Source organism: Helobdella robusta (genome assembly GCF_000326865.2).
Source record: "Helobdella robusta unplaced genomic scaffold HELROscaffold_6, whole genome shotgun sequence".
NCBI lineage: Eukaryota > Metazoa > Annelida > Clitellata > Rhynchobdellida > Glossiphoniidae > Helobdella > Helobdella robusta.
Genome location: NW_008705330.1, coordinates 3,169,525 through 3,190,783, shown reverse-complemented (window position 1 = coordinate 3,190,783; position 21,259 = coordinate 3,169,525). Strand labels below are relative to the sequence as shown.

Here is a 21,259-nt window from a genome sequence, read left to right as displayed (position 1 = left end):
AGCAAGACATGAAAGCTCTAAATTTAAATGAAATGGATACAACTGATTGTCTAATTTGGTGCAAAAAGTTGATGGCAAAGAAAACAACGTCCTACATCGGGGAACCGGGACTCTGGACGCAAAACGAAGATTGATTGATTGAATTGTTTGCCGGCGAACATATTCAAGCAGCTTGTCAACTTGTTCTCCATTTTTTTTACCGGTTTTGTTAACCTGTGTTTCAGTTAAAGTTGAAATTAAAACATTTTATTCTTCCAGTGTTGAAAAAAGCAAGACATGAGTATAAATGATTTGAACAGTCCTAGACCGGTCTCAAACCTTTCATTTATATCTGAGATTATTGTGGATACTTTTAATTGCTGATTATTATTGTTGAATCATTATTTAAAATGAAGTATATTTAAAAATCCTTACATAGATAAAAATAAGACATATATGAACAAACGATAAAAAAATTCTAGCACTCAAAATAAAAATAATTACTTACTAATTAATTGTGGTGCGGAAACAATATGAAAAATCATCATAATTCATAAATAAATAAATATATAAATATATATATATATATATATATATGTAAATTAAAAAAATTAAAAAATTAATTTCATTTAACTTTCATCAAATTCCATATTTCGTTTGATATAGAATATTGAGACCTTTCTTCATCTGAAATTCTGATGTTTTCAAGGTTGTCAATTTCCGCAATGTCTAATTTAGACTTTGGTTAAAGAAATGTAAAATCTAAAAAGTATGAATCCAATAAGCCAAATAAATATTACGCACTTTTCAAGTTCAAAACGTTAACTCCATGTAAACATTTTTAAAGACAACAAACGTTTAATATAACTTCCAGATAATTTACAATTGTTAAAAAATGCATTTAAAATAAATTAACAGTCGTTGTTGAAAAAAAGCACCCAAATTTGGTGAATGACTAATGAAAGTATCAGGATTTATACATTAGACAAACAATTCAATAACATTCTAAATAGCAGTGTCAGGGTCAGATGAAAATTATCCGAATCAGACTGTGGCCTTTCATAAAATTCTGACTCCTGGTCCCCAAAAAAAATTTTCAACTTTTGCATCATAATTTTACCTTATTATCACTAGTAAATAAAAAATACTCTAAAAAACGCTTAAAATCACTCAATGTAATTTTTTTCTAAGTAAAATTACGGTATTTTTATGTTTTAAGACATACAGAAAAAATTTTTAAATTTTTCAATCATAATTTCACCTTTTTATCACCACTGAAAAAAATTACATGATTTTATTGACATTTTTTAGCATTTATTTTCAGTATTAAAAATAATTACCTATTGCTAAACACATTTATTTCACGAAAAACACCATCTTTAAAAAAATTTCAGAAAAAAAAAATTATAATATTTTCTGGAGTCAGATGAAAAAACCGAATCCGAACTCCGACTCTGACACTCTGCTAAATAGGAATACCACTGACCAGTCTAGAAATCATTATCATTTTACCATAGTAAAAAAGAATTAAATTGTGAGGCTTTATATGTAACAATTTTATTAGTTACATTAAAAAGGATACATCCTTCATTTGGAGAACATTCATTGGTCCACAATACACATGTGATTGATTGTAAAAGCCTTAACCTGGAACTAAAATAAGTATTAACGAAATTAAGTGAAAGATAAATCTAAAAATATTAAACAATTTGAATGAAAAAGAGTGTACCTAGGTATATATAATATGTGCCTTTTTATAAAAAAAATAGCTTCTTTAGAGTGTATATGCAAGCTGAAATTGAAATACTTGAAATACTGAAATTGTCTGCAAAAGTGAGAAGCTTTGAGAAACATGCTAGCATGCAGTATGACTCTACACAGTATGCAGTATGACGTGCAGTATGACATTAATATGACTACAACTTAATTTGACGGTATATAACAAAACACTAAACAATGTCTGAGATCACAAATTTTGATCATTTTAGTGCTCCTGCAAATTTCAAAGTTTGTCAACCTAAAATAAAAGAAAAAATTAACATCACCAGCACAACTGACATTAAATCTGAAGCATCATCAACGGCAGATTTTCCTTTCTTCATTTTTCCATTGGCTTCTATATTGGCAATGCATGCTTTCAAGTTTTCAAATTGTTTCACTTGCTTCCTCAACTAAAAAAGAACATGTTTACAAATTTTCAAGTTAGCAACAATAAATAACAAATTTTTACATACCAAATTTCTGCCCTCAATGAATTTTTCCTTTTGTTTCACAATTTCTTGTTTTTGTTTATTCATTAATTCTATCTTTGCCAATAGCCCAACATGGGCTTTTTCTAAATGTTGTTCTTCAGAATTCAGGGTGAACTGCAAATTTTCTGAAAAATTAAACAAATTGAATGAAATTGATTTAAAAATAAACAGAATTTGATGAAATATTACCCAATTGTCTCTTCTTTTCCAAAAAAGTGTCACAACATTTCTGTTGAAATGAAAAAAATATATAATTCAGCCACATAACAATTTATACTTTCAAACCAAAAACACAGACTATAAGAGGTTTCACACTTGAGCCATCAAGCAAACAAAAACTGATGAAACATTATTAAATGCCAACATAAATGACATTTAGAACTTATGAAAACTAGAAGTTGTAGGAGGCTATAAATAACTAATGCAATTATGCATAATAGTTTGAAAAGTAAAAAAAAGATGTATGCAAATATAAAAATTACAAATAAAAATATAAAAAATGCAAAATAATATAATGAAAAACAAATTTAATTTCAAAAACATTTTTTATTCTCATTTGTTCAATTTTAAATTTTTTAAAGTTGAAGTTTAACACCTTTAGTAATTAGTATGAATTTTAAAATATTTTGGATATTTCCTCATGAATAAACAGTGCCCAGTTGGTCACTCAGTTAGCTTAGTCAGCAGAAGGCTAGAATATTGTCAATCTGAAACTCAAAGATTATCATACCCATATAATGTGCTGCTTGCAAGTGTGTACATTACGTGATAACGTGAATGTGTGTCATGTGGTGTGGATAATATAGCTATTGTGGCAAGGGTCAATTATAACTTATAACTATTATAGCAAAGAATAAAATAAAGTCATGCAGTACAAACAAATAATGTGACAGAGTTTATTTCAAATCTTATTTTTTCATTTTATTAAAATAATATCTACCTCAATAGAAATAAGGAAATGAATAAGAATGGAATAAATCTAGAGATTCTCTCACTTACACTTCTGTAATGTAATGTAATGTAACAGAATCTGTGCTGTGAACAAATTTAGAAAGAATAATTGGAATTTTCATTTAACTTTACTTTACATCTCAACAGTAGAGTGAGTGACTAATATCTTAATACTACTATTGTTTTATTTAATTTTTATATTGATTTAATTAATTAATGACTAATCATTCAGTTAGGTTTAGTATTAGTACTAGTTTTTTCGTAAGATAGTAGGTAATGGAAATAGTAATAGAGATACCATGTTTCACATATGTATAAAAAATAAAATAAATAAAATATAAATAAGTTAATTCAAAATAAAATTAATATTAATTGGAGAGGAAAAACATCATAAATTCAAGGATTCATTTTTATTAATCATTCATTTTCTTTTTCAGACACTCATATTTTGAAATGTTTTCAAATTTCATAATCAAGAAGCAGAGAAGTTGATAGACAAAACTGGAAAACTAGTTTCAACACAACACAAAAACACTAACTGCAAACTCTACCCACCTTGGCCGTCATGACTAACTAGAGGACATGCAGCACAAGCAAACAAATGACGTCTATATAACCGGTAAAGTGTAAGAAGTACGTACGGTCCGCTCCAACAATCCCGCTATCAAAATTGAATTTGTTGTTTGTATGTAAACATGAAATCATCCACGATTCGACTTTAGTTTTTAAATATTTAGTCTATCATGGGATAAATCTATATTCTAAGAATCTAAGTATACGCTATCAATCAAGTCAAACATTCCTCCCTATCTACCTGCGCTTTGCCTAGACCTGTCAGCCAAATATTCTTAGAAGTTTCGACTGACTAACAAAATATCCCAGCTGAAAATTCGACTAGCAAATTATAAAAAAAAAGTTATACAGAACAGAGTTTATTTCCAACATTAGTTTTTCATTTAAAAAAAACTGAATAAATTTCATTTGGCGGCGGCTATATATAATAGATATATATATATATATGTGATAATTAGCATAAAGCGCTAAAGAGTGTTAAGAGAGTTTATGTGTTGTTAGCATATTTTCTGCCGGAATATTAGAATAACACGTACATGCTCCATTAAGCTATCGGAATTCATTTTTGATAAACCGTCCCTTGGCGGCTAATAGACGAATAATTTATCTGCTTATATTTGGCTAACGGCTGGCAATCAAAAGACTTGTTTAATTTTGTTTTTTACACACCAATCGCGTAGTTAATTAACGTTTGGAATAACTTGGAAAACACAGACAACAATTTGCAATATTTTTCAAAATAAATAAAGTACCTAAATTTTAAAAAATTATCACAATAATCTTCTTCATCATCGTCGTCAAAACCATCATCTCCATCTTCAGCATCATGTTCATCAATATGGAATTATAACAAACATTCAATAGTAAATTTGATTTACTATTTTTTCACTGTTAGGGACCGGCACGTTTCCAAAGGAGGGGTAGGGGGTTCAAATATTTGTGACAATTTGTGACGATGGGAGTGGGGGTACACGCAAGTGTGACGTCCCTTTGTTTTAAATAAACAAAACAATAAAAAAATTTCTTTCATAATATGCGCAAAATAAATGTTAAAGTTTTCTAGCGAGCTCATGAACGTTAATTAAAGGAAGAGTCAAATTTAGGTAAATCCCATCGTTAAAGTTTACCGCTGTGTGGGTGTAGGAGTTAATATTAATTCGTTATATTTTAACTACGGTAAAGCACTTAGATGTCAAACTATCGTCATATAAACTTGCCATTCGTTATTACGATATCAATAAAAATAAATAAAATACATAGAACAATTACATTGTTTAATGACTCTTCACTAAGAAGAGGGGGAGGCTAAAGTTTTGTGACATGCTTATTTTTGGGGGGTTGGTCGATTTGTGACACGGGGGAGGGTGGCGGTCAAAAAATATCAAAAAAGCGTGATATCCTTTGTGGACATCCCCTTAGTTATTTGATTCGACGCATGTACTGCACACCATGTGCTACATTTTGATGTACGGTTTATAATTTAACATTTTAAAAAAGTTTCGGTCAAAACATGGAATGTGCCTGAAGATTCGGATTCGGTTTCAGCCAACAAAAAAATCCAGTTTCGGTCGGATACTTAAAGTTATTAAAGAAATCAATAATAAAAAATCGAGACAATGTGCCACAATTTCAATACTCAACGTCCACGATCTCAACCATAGGAACCACGGTAGTAGAGAAATGACAATCGATAGCAATGGATATATGAATAATTAAATTCAAACAAAGATTATTATAGATTGCATCATATAATATTTTGTAAAAATTTTTCGTTTCAATTCCGTTTCAGTTATTTGAAAAATTTTCGTATACATTTCGTTTTTTAACACATTTTGTTTCCATTTCGCTTGTTTTAGTTTCCGTTAACGAAATCTAAACTAACGACAACTTAAAAATTAAAAAATTGTTCACTTCAAAATTTAAAATGATTCCTTAATTCATCAAAGATAAAAGTAAATTGACATCGAATATAATCACATTTTAAATTATTTAAAACATTATAAATAATGAGCAGAATAGCGATATCATGAAATTTAAAAATTTGCAATGCCCGTTTTTTTGTCGTAGACATTGAACGTTATATATTATCATTAAGTTCATACTGATAAGGTTTAGTCAGGATGTAAATGAGGACGAGTTTACTGCCATCTTCTTTATCCTCAATGAAGTAGTTTGAATCTTTCGCCTTTTTGGAGACAATATCTTTGCGGCAATATGGACAACTGCCATTGTTTTCGAGCCACATGTCCAAACATTTGAAATGGAATGCGTGTCTGCAAACCATTTCGTAGATGAAGGAACTCTGCACAAACTCTTTGCTGCATATGCAACACTCCTCGTTTATAAACTTGTCTTCTATGTACGGCAGAAAATATTTCATATTCTTTATTTTCTCGTGACGGAACGTATCCCTGTAAAAAAATTTTCCATTGAAATTAAAGCCATCAGCCGACATCGTCACGTCTATATAGTGATCTAATGATTCTTCCGCTAAAACACTAGAAAAATAAAAATCTTGTAACATCTTCATTAAAGAGTACTGACGATCAACTGGTAATGAGTTGAAATGTGACATTGTTCGGATTATGATATCTACTAAATTGGATTGGCCTATAGCTAACATATTCGAAAGCTTTTTCACTTCACAGTTTGGTAGTTCACAGTTGTTATCAATCAAATATCTTTCTAACTTGGCAATGTCTGGTCTAATTTCTTTTGAAATAAAGTCATTCAGGTAATTTTTGATGACTTCGTTAAAACAATTTCTCAATACGATTGCATTTGTGGCTTCCATAACGATCTGATTTCTATTTAAACTCCTTATGTTTCAAATTAAACACTTCTAACTTCGAGCCAGACTGATGATTGAATGTTCGAAACATTACCAACTCCTCATTTATTTAGCAATTGAACAAAGAAAGTTCAAAAAATCACGTGAACGTTTGTTACTTTGATTGGCATGTCTTTGAAAGAAGTGACGTCCAAACTTAGTTAGAATAAAGTGAATTGTCGTTGTTAACCAAAATTAATTTGTTAAGTAAAATTGTTTCTGTAAGTTGAATTTGATAAAACGATTTTACTTATTAAGATTTTGACAAATTCTTTATGATTTAATTTGTTTATCGTTAAAATTATTTTAATTGGTTAAATGTAATTTTCAATGTCGAAGTTGAACCATTTCAAAGTTAGTAATTTTAATCGTTATTTCAAGTAAAATCTCACCTAATTTTGATGATTTTTTTTTGGTTTTTCAAAATTCGATTCGTTCGATTCGATTTTAATTTTTCTAAAATATTGATAATTAATACTTATAACAGCAGAAACATCCTAAATATTAACAAAACATAATTTAAAAAACTCAAAGACTTATCAATACAAATATGATACATATACACGCGGGTTAACTTGTACGCCAACTTTTGACGTTTCTGAAATTCAAACACACACCATCAAACGAGTCGGCATGGGCGGGCAGATTTAAAACGTTTTAAGCCCGTTGCGATACTGTTATTGATCTTACAAACATTTCAGAAGATTTTTCATGATGATACCCCAGAAACACATCAATCGATATTTCCTAAGAGCCGACAATTAATTAAATTTTATTTTTTTACCATATTGATGACGATTCTGGAGAAATACATCAAAGAGAAGTTTATTATGCCGATTATTTGTTTTATTTAATTTCAATTCAATATGGATTATGATAATGATCTCAGAAAAACAATGCGGTTATGATATTGATGCTCAAAAATTAATTGAAAAATTTATTACATGACTGTTGAATGAAATTACGATACGTAAGATAACTCTGTCCATATATTAAGATATGGACACGCGCGCGCGCGCGCGTGTGTGTGTGTGTGTGTGTGTGTGTGTGTGTGTGTGTGTGTGTGTGTGTGTGTGTGTGTGTGTGTGTGTGTGTGTGGGTGTGTGTGTGATAAAAAAAGATATTAATTTGACACTTTGTTATAATGATTGTCAGATTCTGTGGATGGCTTTCTATAGGATTTTCGGTTTTGCGTTGAAACAAATGAGCCTTGTGAACATTTCTATTCATTTTAGTCGAAACAATTTTCTAAATTTCAGGGTGTCGTGGTTTTTCTCATTATTTTGAGGTTTTAATTAATTTCAAATGATATTTTGATCAATGTAAATTTATTAACTTGAAGATTTGAATTTTTTGAGGCATCATTTGCTGAAAAACATAAAATTATAACATTACTCAACACTGCTAAAAAGAATGTTTTTTATGTTAGTAATATTTGTTAGGAACAACAAAATTTAAGTTTGTAGATTTGTACAACTTTTTTCGATAACTTTTGACATTAAAAGTTTTATTCATCATTAAATTAGCGAATCAATCAATAGATAAATTCATCAATCAACTAATCATTCAGTCGAAAGTTGGTAGTCGGTCGATCGGTTTTCGGACGGTCGGTCAGTCAGTTTTACTGATTATTGTTTTTTCAATAGACGTTTTTATGATAAAAATTGGCAAACGAAATAAAAAGTCGTTTTTCGTTCAAGTGTAAACAAAATTTATTCCACGGCAAAAATTTAAATAAGAATTAAATTCTTAAATCAATTAAACTAAGGTTTTGTCCGGATGAAGATTATGTCGGTTTGACTTCCATCCTCTTCCTCTAGAATAGAATGGCTAGAATTAGTTGGCTTTTTGAACACAATGCGACAATTTTAATGGAGTGCGTGTCTGCAACCCATTTTGTAGACGAAAGTACTTTGCACAAATTCTTCGTTCGTTCATGAACGAAGAATTTTGACGTATGGCAGAAAATATTTCATATTTTCCATTTTCTCGTGACGGAAATTATCTTTGAAACAAATTACAAAATGCCACGGGCAAAGTAAGACTGATTACAAAGGGATGTTTAGTGTCATTCATTGACAGGTCTTTGACAGTAGTGACATTTAATATTAATAAAACAAAGTGACTTATGTAATTCACTCTACTAAATAAAAATTTGATTAGTGTAATTATTTCAGTAATTAAAAGATATGATAAGAAAGTAGTGCAAAATAAATTTTGACAAAATTATGTTCTTTTTTGAAAGTTTCAAGGCGTGAAAATCATTAATGTATTTTCTTAAAAATTTATTATCTCTGATTATTTTAAATTAGCCTTAATGAAAGTAGCGGTTCTACGGTTAACGATAGTAGAATTATATCGCTACTTATTTTTTCTAACTTTGATTTCAGATCATTTCAAATTCGCCATTTCAATTTCTGTTTCATATCAATATTTGCATAATATTGATAATTTTTGCTATTATCAAATTTATTAAAATTCTTCCAGTAATAATAATAATAATTATTAATGAATCAACTTCAAGGTTAGTAGCAACAGTAATAATAATTAACCGTAGGAATAATACTAGAGAATTTACATGTAGGTACACATGCATATTTATTACATGTTTTTAGGCAGGATAATTGTATTGTATTGTTATAATATTTATGTAAAGAGCAAATAAATAACATGTGCGAACATGTTCGAAGTTAAAGTTGTTGTAGGTGCAAAATAGAACATAAGCCAATAATGAGAAATAATAAGTTGGAACAATAACACAATGGACAAAAATAGTCGACAGCTGGAAAATCCGACGCAGATATAAAGCATAGATTGATAAATGCAGTGGCGTCACTAGGGTTGGTGTCACCCGGTGCGGTAACTCATGGTGTCACCCCTCTCATGACACCCCATAGACATACAGCATTCTTAGCAAAATTTATAAACACGAACAAGTTAAATGTGCTCGGCCGCGGCGCTTAATAATTCGGACGTCGAATTTGAATGGTATAAATGTCGAATACAAAAATGATTTGAACGAAAAAAATTTTATTCATAATACATTTCTGGGCGCTGGGCGGGTTAGGCTGAATTAATGATAAGAATAATTTCATGGAGGGACATAAAAACATATAGAGTGATATTTTGGTGTCACCCCCTGTGAGTGTGTCACCCGGTGCGGTCCGCACCCCCCGCACCCCCCTAGTGACGCCACTGGATAAATGAACAATGATATTTGATGAACAACAAAATAAAATTCAGTATTTGTTAATGAAACAAAGGTGGCAAATCTGAACAACGTTGAATGGGAGAACAAAATTTTGACTATTTTGAAATTTGACCGCAATTTTGGTCGGTGTGGCCAAAATTAGGCTGGTGGCCTTTATTACTTAATTTTTGGTTCATAACTTGGTAATTGACAAAATACTAAAAAAGAGAAAAACGTGATAAACTCAAGATGCTATGAAAAATAATAAATCATTCGTTGGAAACATTTAAGATGTATATTGAAAATATTATTTCATAGCTCCGTGCTCTTCGTTTCTGAGAATTTTTTCAAAAATGTAAGTCTTGTTCATCATCAAACGAATCAATCAATAAATCGATTGATAAATAAGTAAATTATTCAATCGATCAATCAATTAGTCAATCAGTCAATTAATCAATTGGTTACTCAAACAAAAATTGCCTAAATAAATATGGTTATACAAAATTAACATTTTTGTTTTTTTTCTAAAAAAATCGAACCGTTTTTTTATTTTCAAAAAACTTTATTTACAATGAAAGCACGTAAAAATTTATTTCATTGCAAGAAAAAATAATGATAACGATCGGGTCAAGAAAAAAAAGTTTTGTCCGGATGAAGATTATGACGGTTTGTTTTACTGCCTGCCATCTCTTCGTCTGCAATGTTTGTGCGGCAGTACGGACAACTGGTTTTGTTTTCAAGCTATGTGTCCAAAAATTTGAAATGGAAATGCGTGTCTGCAACCCATTTCGTAGACTAAAGCACTTCGCGTAAACGTTTCGTTGCATATGCAACACTCTTCGTTCATGAACTTGTTTCTGATATTTATATTTTTCATTTTCTCGTGACGGAAGGTATCTTTGAAACAGATTTTTCTTTTGATATTGATGCCATCATCAGGCATCGTTATGTCTACTCGGTGCTCTACTGTTTCTTCTGCCAAAATATTGGAACGGTGACAAACTTTTAATTTTTTCATTATATCGTACTGATCATGAAGAGGCAATGAATTGAAGTTGGAAGTTCTTCGGATTAATGTATCCAACCAACCGGATTTGCCTATAGGAACAATTTTCGAAAGTTTTTTCATTTCACGCTTCGGCAAATCCCAGTTGTTTTCAATCAGATGTCTTTCTAATTAGGCAACGTCTCTTTTAATCTCACTTTCAATGAATTCAGTCGTGTATTCTTTGACGGCTTCTTTAACACATATCATCATTTCGATTGAGTTTATATTCTCCATAATCTGATATTTATTTCACCTCGCATGTTTCAAGTCGAATACTTCTAATTTCTAGCTACTAGCTAGTTTAATTTTCAAAACTTTACAGACTTTTTGTTTAGCATTTCTTTAAAAAAAGTGGTCTCCAGCTTCAGTGAGAATAAAGTGAATTAGTTTATTCAATTTAGTTAATGTAACTGTCTTGAGCAAATTTTTTTGATTACGTTAAAATTAATTTAAAGTAAATGGGAATCAAATTAATAAAATTAAATCTTTTATATTCAAATATTTTTTCATTGTGAAGATATATCGATATACGATTTATTTCGATTAATCAGCAGTTATATTGATTATGATTCAACAAAAACCTATAGAAAGAAAATATTTCAAGCCGATTATTAGTTTTATTACATTGCAACGTAGAAACTGAAAGAAGATATTTAAAGTGTTTTTCGGAATTTAAATAATTTCAAATATGATTCAATTTGAAATCATAAAATTATTAAATTATTAAAAAACAATTCAATAAAAATTAGGTGAGATCAGAATGATGATGATGACGGTTTGACTGCCATCCTCTTCCTCTCTAACGTAATGCTTGGTGTCAGTTGACTTTTTAAATACAACAGCTTTATGGCAGTACGGACAAATTGTTTTGTTTTCTAGCCAAGTGTCCAAACATTTGAAATGGAATGCGTGTCTGCAACTCATTTCGTAGACGAAGGAACTTTGCACAAATTCTTCGTTGCATATGCAACATACCTCGTTCATAAACTTGTCTCTGACGTACGGCAGAAAATATTTCATATTTTTTTATTTTCTCCTGACGGAAGGTATCTTTGAAACAGATTTGTCCTTTGATATTGATTCCTTCATCAGGCATCGTTATGTCTAGTCGGTGCTCTACTGTTTCTTCTGCCAAAATATTGGAACGGTGACAATCTTGTAAATTCTTCATTATATCGTACTGTTCATGAAGAGGCAATGAATTGAAGTGCGACGTTCTTCGGATTAATGTATCTACCCAACCGGATTTGCCTATAGGAACAATTTTCAAAAGTTTTTTCATTTCACGCTTCGGCAAATCACAGTTGTTGTTTTCAACCAAATATCTTACTAATTTGGCAACATCCTTTTTGATCTGACGTTCAAATCTGCTTTTGCTTTTTCTGGTCCTTTTCTCTGGAACTCTCTACCTACTTCTCTAACTATTTCTCCATCACTTGCGAAGTTCAGAGCGGATCTCAAGACCCATCTGTTTTCAAAATTCATTGAGGAGCGCTGTTGAACATCGCGGAAATAGCGCTTTATAAGCTAATTGATTGATTGATTGATTGATTGATCTATGAATTCATCCGTGTATTCTTTGACGGCTTCTTTAACCCATTTTATCATTTCAATTGAGTTTAAATTCTTCTTAATTTGATTTGTATTTCACTTCGTATATTACAAATGGAACATTTCTAACTTCAAGCTAGACGATTTTTGAATGTTTAAAAACACTACCAACTCTTTATTTATATTGGAATGAAACAAAAAAAATTCAAATTGCTACTTAAATGCAAAGTAAGACTAATTACACTGAAAAGTTTCGTGTCATATGGTTGTTAAGTTTTATGTTTTATATTAAAACATTATGATTTATAATATACATTTATTTTTCTTTGGACCAAATGTTCTTTGCTTTGTATGTAACTTCACTTTTTCTTTTTCTGCTGATCCGGTGGATAATAAACAAGTCGAGAACGTTGCTTAGTTTATTTCTCTTCTTTTAATGTCTTTCAATATTATATCAATTAATTAAACGATCTACGTAACAAGAAATTTAACAGGTTATGGGACCCAGATAACGTTTTTCTTAATTAATTGATTTGACGAAGAAAATTTAGAATAAAGAAATATCAGAAGATTCCTTTGTGAAGACTGAAGTGAAGAGAAAGCACGTGCTTCTTCATTTTCTGAAAATCGATATTTTGCTTCTAATTAAAAAGTCAAATTGAAAAGACAAGGAAGAAATGGATTTAACAAAAGTGCAAATCAAACACCTAGAAGGCAAAAGTAATTGGTTGAACTGGAAATCGAGGGTTTGTATAATACTACGTAGCATTCCTGATGCAATGGATGTAGTAAATGGCAAATTAAAGGTTCCAGATGAATCGAACGATGATGACTCAAATAAAGATGAGATAGCAAAATATCAAACTACTTTGAACAGTTTCAACAGAGCAGATTGTAGTGCTATGATTGTTCTGTCAACCAACATGGCCGATGAAACATATGAAAAGTATAAGACTGAACTTAGCCACAATGACCGACCTATATAATTTTATAAGCAATCTTCGATGCCAACTATACACACGTTAAAAAGCCAACTATACACACGTTAAAAAAGAGATAAACGTAAAAGAGAGGGTACAGCAAGCCTGCATGCATATGCGATATATGTTATATTATGTTATATGATATATGCTGTTTAAATAGCAGCTGACATGTATGCATGTTATTATAAGCTTATATACTATATTATGTTATATGCTGTTAAGTGGCAGCTAACAGGTATGCATATATACATGTACATATAATTATATAGTTATATATCGATGGTATAAAAATATATAATACTGTAGTTGTGTGTATTTGATAATCCTATTAATTTCTATTATTTATTAGTAAATTAAATTTTGTGTGGTGTAAATATTAGATAATAATTATTTTTCTGCTGTATTTGTAGAAAAACATACACAATGAACACACAATGCAGTTTTTTAAATCAATAACGATTAAAAAAAAACTTTTGCCTTTTCTTGATGATCCTACTCTTCTCCTTCTTGTTACTTCGTTAGTCTTATCTAGGATTGATTATTGTAACTCGCTCTACTATGGTCTACCTGACTCTATACTCTATCCTTTAAGTAAAGTTTTTAACTCTGCTGCTCGTCTAGTTGCTCGTGCCCTTTCTTTTCTCATATATCTCTATATCTTGTTCTCTTGCACTGGCTACCTATAAAATATAGAATAATTTTTTAAATTTGCGCGTTCATGTATAAGTCTCAATCTAAATTATTTCCTAAGTATTTATCAGATATATTAATTGAACCTAAACGCCCCGGTTTACGATCGTCTTCTTCTCGCTTTTTCTTAACTCGTGTTAAACACTCTTTTGCCAAATTTGCTTTTTCTGGTCTTTTTCTCTGGAACTCTCTACCTACTTCTCTGACTACTTCTCCATCACTTGCAAAGTTCAGAGCGGATCTCAAGACCCATCTGTTTTCAAAATTCATTGAGGAGCGCTGTTGAACATCGCGGAAATAAGCTTTTTAAGCTAATTGATTGATTGATTGATTGATTGATAGTTAACAGTTATAGAAACTCAATTCTATTTGTTAATCATTAGCAATAAATAAATAATTTGAAAAATTTATATCAACTACATATACTTGAAATTAGGGATGCACCGAAGTTTGGCCCCGGTTAAAATCCGGCTTTTTTTTAGATTTGGTGGCCGAATTTAAGCGTCTATCAACATTTAAAAATGTTATAAATAGAAATTTTTTTTATTGAATTCAATTAATTTTACGTCAATAAGTTAAAGGCTAAGCATATATGACACATAATAACAACATCACTAATTGTGAGGTGAGCTGGACAATTTTTTTTATGTTATAACATGGGTTATGCATAAGTTATGAGCTGATCTTTGTGTAAAAGAACTTGTGCACGTGTATATACTATGTAATTGTATATAATGGATCATATAGCTACATATTATTTATATATATAGACATAAGCGCATAATTTAAGAGCATGGTATGTTAAAGGTCAGGCTAGGCATACATGACACATAATTACAACATCACTAATTGTGAGGTGAGCTGGACAATTTTCTTTGTGCTATAACATGGGTTTTGCATAAATTATAAGCTGTGCAAGTGTGCACGTGCATACATGGCACATAATAGCAACATCACTAATTGTGAGGTGAGCTGGTCAATTTTCTTTATGCTATAACACGGGTTATGCATAAGTTATAAGCTGATCTTTGATAACAGAATTTGGCATATCACACAACTTATTTATATATTTGAATTAATTAACTATTTGCTTGGTGTTATTTTTTGATGTTCAACATAACCGTAAATTTGAGTATTTTTTTAACGTATGTAAAATGGTAACTAAAATCCGGTTTAAATTTAGTGTGTTTAAGCGTCTCTCTGGTTACTATTTTAATAAAATGACAACACAATTTCACTTGTACAATTTTAATTGGAATGACGTCACTGGTTGCCCATTTCATTGCATATTGCAAATACGTCGGAATTTCCATCGTGTTAAATCCTTTCAAAACAGCCTCAATAAGTGCCATAGAAAAATCGGTTACAACATTCGAATACAAAGGCCATTCTTTCAATTTTTTTGAGACGTAGTGCTTATAGTCAATAAGTACTTGACTTATGTGATCCACGTCGTGCCTACATGTTACAAAGTCGATCATTGGAATTATTCTATTATCTACTGAAATAACACCAGTGTAATAAAAAATTCTCTTTAGCTATGAGCTGGTCCTTCTTATCACCGATCCTGTCGAATCAAAATACAACACTGGCAATATGTTCTTTTTTTGGTTCGTTTAGCAACTTCAACCTGTTTGTATGAATATGAAACGATGCATAACGGCTCACTAACATGTTGTATAAAACTATCACTAACTGAAGCAAGTAGTTCTTTTCTTAGCTTTATAATTACATCAAAAACGTCATCTTTATCCTCATCGTCAACACTCAATGACTCAGATCTAGCATTAGCTAAAACGTTATTTGAGTGAATTTGCACAATGAAGTGTGTTTCTTTTTCGGATTTTGAACACCCTGGAAGGCTGTTTTTTTCAGTGGCTGATGTATTGTTAGAAAGCTATTTTAATTCTACATAAGTGGTAGAAATCTTTTTTTGAGGCCGCAATTATGAATAGTGAAAAAAAATATTTTTGTGATTCGATGCACAATGTAAATGTTTTAGTTTTTCGAGTTTTGAACACCCTGGAAGGCTGTTTCTTTTAGTGGCTGATATATTGTTAGAAAGGTAATTTAATTCTACATTAGTCGTAGAAATCTTTTTTTGAGGCTGCAATTATGAATGGTGAAAAAAAATATTTTTGTGATTTGATGCACATTGAAGTGTGTTTGTTTTTCGTGTTTTGAACACCCTGGAAGGCTGTTTTTTTCAGTGGCTGATATATTGTTAGAAAGGTAATTTAATTCTACATCATTGGTAAAAATCTTTTTTTGAGGCCGCAATTATGAATAGTGAAAAAAAATATTTTTGTGATTTGATGCACATTGAAGTGTGTTTGTTTTTCGTGTTTTGAACACCCTGGAAGGCTGTTTTTTTCAGTGGCTGATATATTGTTAGAAAGGTAATTTAATTCTACATCAGTGATAGAAATCTTTTTTTGAGGCCGCAATTATGAATGGTGAAAAAAATATTTTTGTGATTTGATGCACATTGAAGTGTGTTTGTTTTTCGGGTTTTGAAAACCCTGGAAGGCTGTTTTTTTTAGTGGCTGATATATTGTTAGAAAGGTAATTTAATTCTGCATAAGTGGTAGAAATCTTTTTTGGAGGCCGCAATTAATAATATTTTTAATCGATTTTTATGTTCAACTTACTGTCAATTTTTTTATGTTGTTCAATACATCATACAATCATTGTTCATACATGCGTTACTTAAATATATAGAATACATACTTTTCATACATTTCAATGATCAGTTAAGGATTTATATAGCTATACAATTATTGGTAACATATATGAACATCTGCTGTGCATTCAGCAGATGGTCCTCTCTTTTTTCACGATCTCTCCGCGCACATAATATATAGGTCGGTCATTGTGGCTGGTGGCTAAGTTCAGAATCATTAAAAAAGTTCGTTCATTTAGTAATGCCAGAGATGTTTGGTTAGAACTTCACAGATTGTACGATGAAGTTAATGAAGATAAAGCATACAACTTGTGCATGAAGTTCTTTAGTTATAAAATGGATGAAAGCGATTATGTTGTCACTCATGTCACAAAACTCAAGAATCTTTGGAAAGATTTAAAGGTTGAGTTAGGAAAAGATGAAAACAGTGACCTGTTGCTGATGTGCCAAATAATTGAAACTTTGCCAGAAAAATATTTTTCATTTGCTGCAAGTTGAAGATTGTTGAACAAGACTGAAAGAACAGTCGAAACACTCACAGATCAACTGTGTAGCTATGAGAGATCTTTGGAAGGCAAAACAGAATGTAATAAAGTATTATTTGTCAAAGCAACAACTAAAAGGTCATCATCACTAAACATGAATGGTCAAAAACAAGATAAATTTGTCAGCAAACAAAAGCGACTGATATGTCATTATTGCAAATTGCCAGGTCACATTGTAAGAAATTGTGAAAAATGGCATTCTGGTGGTAGACCAGCAAAACCAAGAAATAACAATCTACGCGATGACAATAAGTCACTAGTTGTTATGGAATCAAGTGTTTTTGCAATTGATGAGTCAGCGTACACTGATGAATGGGTTTTTGACAGTGGTGCAACGTGTCATCTAACTTTCCGAAGAGACATATTTCAAAGTTTTGAAAAATTTTCTCAACCGAGTAAATTATATGTTGCAAATGGTGATACTGTAGAAGCTTTTGGAATAGGAATTATTCATCTTCAAGTGAAAGTGAATAATAAATGGCAAACTGTTAAACTTACAGATGTCTTGTATGTGCCAAAAGTAAAAAGAAATTTGTTCTCAGTACTTGCAACTCAAGATAAGAACAGAAATGGCTCTTTTGTTTCAACTTCAAGAAGTTGTCATCTACTTATTGACAATGTGATAAATGTTGTTGGAATAAGAAACAACAATGGAGGTTTGTTCAAACTTGTTGCAAAAACTGTTAGACCGTTGAATTCTGAAGTCGAAGTTAACTTTGTCAATGAATAAGATGCATTGCAGTTATACCATGAAAAAATGGGACATCAGAATAAGAAACGTGTTAAAATGCATCGATCAAGAGATGTTATTTTTGATGAGAAGGTTGTCAAACCAAATTCAATTCAGTGTTTTTGCAAGAAGAAAGTTGTTCAGATGATACAGTTTCGATTGATGTTGAAATCAAAGATGAAAATAAAGAAACTTTGATTAAAGAAAATATTTCAACTGATGAAGATGTTCACAACCGATAAAGAAGAACTAAAAATATTTGAAAAAGAATTAAAGCCAGAGTTCAAGATAACATTTAAACCTGCAACATATTTCCTTGGATAGAGATTAATCAAGATGAGAAAGGAAATATTAATGTCAGTCAGTCATCCTATACAAGAATGATTCTTGAAAAGTTTGAGATGAGCCAGTGTAAATCCTGTACAACTCCGATTTCAAAATCTGAGGAGTTCGATGAAAACAAAAATGAACACGAGGAAGTGAAATTTCCTTACAGATCAGCAGTTGGTGCATTGATGTACTTGATGACGGGAACAAGACCAGATATTGCATATGCAGTTGGAGTAGCATCCAGAAGTTTGGAGAAACCCAGCAAGTCCAATGTAGCACAAGTCAAGCAAATTTTCAGATATTTGCAAGGCACAGCTGATGTCGGTATTGTTACAATACACTTATAGCCTACAGTGATGCAGATCATGGAGGAGATAAATCTAGTGGAAGATCGACATCAGGTGTAATCTGTATGTTTGGAGGAAGTGTGATCAGTTGGTTTAGCCAACCCTCAGTTGGTTCAACCCTCAGTTGCGATTTCAACTACTGAAGCAGAAATTGTTGCCGCAAGTGAAGCAGCTCGTGAAGTGATATGGCTCAAACGATTGTTGAACGACATTGTAGATCTAAAGAAAAAGCCAGAAATTTTTGTCGACAATGAAGCAGCAATTCGTTTAGCACACAATCCAGAACTTCACTGAAGAACAAAGCACATCCACATTAGATATTTCTTTGTCAGAGAAAAAGTTGCAGAAGAAGAAGTTTCAGTTGATCGAGTTGCGACAGAACTTCAAGTTGCTGATGCTCTGACAAAACCAATGGTAGGACCAAGACTAAAGAATCTGATGTGCGCGATGGGTCTTCAGAACATTTAGGTTAAGGTCATCTAATGTTTAAAATAAAATGAGAAGGTGTTAAGTTTTATGTTTTATATTAAAACATTATGATTTATAATATACATTTATTTTTCTTTGGACCAAATGTTCTTTGCTTTGTATGTAACTTCACTTTTTCCTTTTCTGTTGATCCGGTGGATAATAAACAAGTCGAGAACGTTGCTTAGTTTATTTCTCTTCTTTTAACGTCTATCAATATTATATCAATTAATGAAACGATCTACGTAACAAGAAATTTAACAATGGGGACTGGTTTTGACAATAGTGACATTTAACATTCATAAAACAAAGTAAGTTATGAAATTCACTTTACTAAAGAGTTTTGTATAATATTTTCAGTAGGTATAACTAAAAATAATGGATATATAATTTTTAGAAGCAAATGGCTAATAAATTAATATCATTAAATTTTATAAAATCGAAAAGTAGCCAACTAAGAATTTTGTTTGAGCTATGTGCTGCTTATTTCAATTTCCAACTTTCCATCGTTTTCTCGTCGATTTGGGGCCGTCCATAAAGGATGTCACACTTCAAAGGGGGTCCAAATATTTGTGACACTTTATGACGAGGGAAAGAGGAGGGTAAATGCAAGTGTGACATCCCTTTTTTCAATTTCCAAATTTATTAGTTAGTCTTATGTTGAAAAATAAAAAAAGTCCTTCCAAACAGCTTGTCTCAGTTTTCACATGTTTTTATACGTGGTTATATAATGCTTCAATTGTGATGGCAAAAAGGCATCAAGTGATTTACAAAACATTTATATTTAAGCATAATAAAGTTAGACCTGTCTTTGTAAAGTACTGACCAGTCTTTGGCTTCTTCAAAATCAATCTCTGCTGCCTTCAGATATCTTCTCAGTCTTGGTATTTCTAATAAAAGCTCTATTTCTGATAACTCATCATAGAATGTGGTCAATTTTGGAATGTTTACCAATAACTCTTCTTCAGTAGCAGATATCAAACTCTTGGCTTGAACAACCTCAAACATGGCTGCTACTTCCTTGATGGCTCTTGATCTGATCTGGAGTTCAGAATGGAAACGATCAATACACTCATACATCGCTCTCTTGTTTTCTTCCTGTAGAGTAAGTCCAGCATCTCTCGTCTTCTCGCGCTCGCCTGCCATCCTCTTCTTGAACCTGGGTCTGCTCTCTACTGAAATTCCATATTGGTCTGATTTTATAAGTGCCTGTTCAATTGCCTGCTCCACAAGATGATTGCGCTTCTCATACATAAAAAGTCTTAGTGTCTCTAGCTTTGTCACCACCTTGTCAAGACTTAAGCCCTTAGTCTGAAGGTACAGCTGCGTTAGATTTACTTCTTCAAGTACATCACACCAAAAGAAGAGATAGCACAGAAAAGTGAAATTGCAGATAGTAGGTAAAAGACCTCGGGCTGTACCTCTAGTGTCTAGATTTTCCCCTGGATCACAAAGAGCTTCTATTGCCGTCACACATTCATCAAATTTTTCTTTCACTGCCTTTACTGCTGCGTGATGAGAACTCCAGCGTGTTGTTGATAATCTTTTTAATGAAACTCCAGTGTGGTTCATTAAAACATCCCATCGGTGAGTGGAAGCAGCAAAGAATGAAAACATTGTCTCAAGAGTTCCAAAAAAAGTCACGCACAAAGCATTTTCAGCAAAAGAGTGTTGGCCACACAAGTTAAGAGAATGATCCACACAACCATTAAAAATAGCTTTCCTGTTCTTTCTTTTCAAAATGGCTTGTACACCCCCATGGATTCCAGCCATAGTCGCAGCATTGTCGTAACCTTGAGCGCGGCACATCATAAAGTTGAGTCCATCACTTTCCAAATTTTCGAGAATATCAGAACTGAGATCAGCAGCTTTTTTCCCTTTTAAAGGAAAAAATCCCAGAAACACTTCTCTTACTTCAACTTTTCTATTATAAATTTTCACATATCTGATAATTTCAGACATTTGGTCATTGTGTGATGCGTCAGGTGTGCTATCAAACATGATACCAAAATACCGGGCAGATTTTATATCCATGATAAGCTTCTCCTTCACATGATTTGCTAGGACATGAATAAACTCATTCTGAGTATTTGGTGCAAGATAAGATGC

At 31.5% G+C, this 21,259-nt stretch overlaps 4 protein-coding genes across 4 annotated transcripts; all 4 read right to left on the bottom strand.

The window, feature by feature from the left end:
* Positions 1 to 604: 604 nt before the first annotated feature.
* HELRODRAFT_164277 (hypothetical protein) lies at positions 605 to 3,749 on the bottom strand (the record flags this gene model as incomplete). The annotated part of the gene is made up of 5 exons (XM_009029254.1): positions 605 to 718; positions 1,466 to 1,469; positions 2,038 to 2,150; positions 2,214 to 2,356; positions 3,722 to 3,749. 5 exons carry the CDS (start codon positions 3,747 to 3,749, stop codon positions 605 to 607), a joined length of 402 nt encoding a protein of 133 aa, XP_009027502.1.
* A 2,083-nt stretch (positions 3,750 to 5,832) lies between these two features.
* Positions 5,833 to 6,549, bottom strand: HELRODRAFT_164276 (hypothetical protein; the record flags this gene model as incomplete). The annotated part of the gene is made up of 1 exon (XM_009029253.1): positions 5,833 to 6,549. One exon carries the CDS (start codon positions 6,547 to 6,549, stop codon positions 5,833 to 5,835), a length of 717 nt encoding a protein of 238 aa, XP_009027501.1.
* Positions 6,550 to 11,657: 5,108 nt separating this feature from the next.
* HELRODRAFT_137845 (hypothetical protein) lies at positions 11,658 to 11,822 on the bottom strand (the record flags this gene model as incomplete). The annotated part of the gene is made up of 1 exon (XM_009029252.1): positions 11,658 to 11,822. A coding segment is annotated over one exon (165 nt), but the record flags the coding sequence as incomplete, so codon positions are not given.
* A 2,152-nt stretch (positions 11,823 to 13,974) lies between these two features.
* HELRODRAFT_164275 (hypothetical protein) lies at positions 13,975 to 19,771 on the bottom strand (the record flags this gene model as incomplete). Its single annotated transcript, XM_009029251.1, has 6 exons — positions 13,975 to 14,037; positions 14,246 to 14,326; positions 15,286 to 15,505; positions 15,610 to 15,677; positions 15,744 to 15,838; positions 19,651 to 19,771. The coding sequence occupies 6 exons, from the start codon at positions 19,769 to 19,771 to the stop codon at positions 13,975 to 13,977; spliced, it is 648 nt and encodes a 215-aa protein (XP_009027499.1).
* Between the last annotated feature and the right edge of the window lie 1,488 nt (positions 19,772 to 21,259).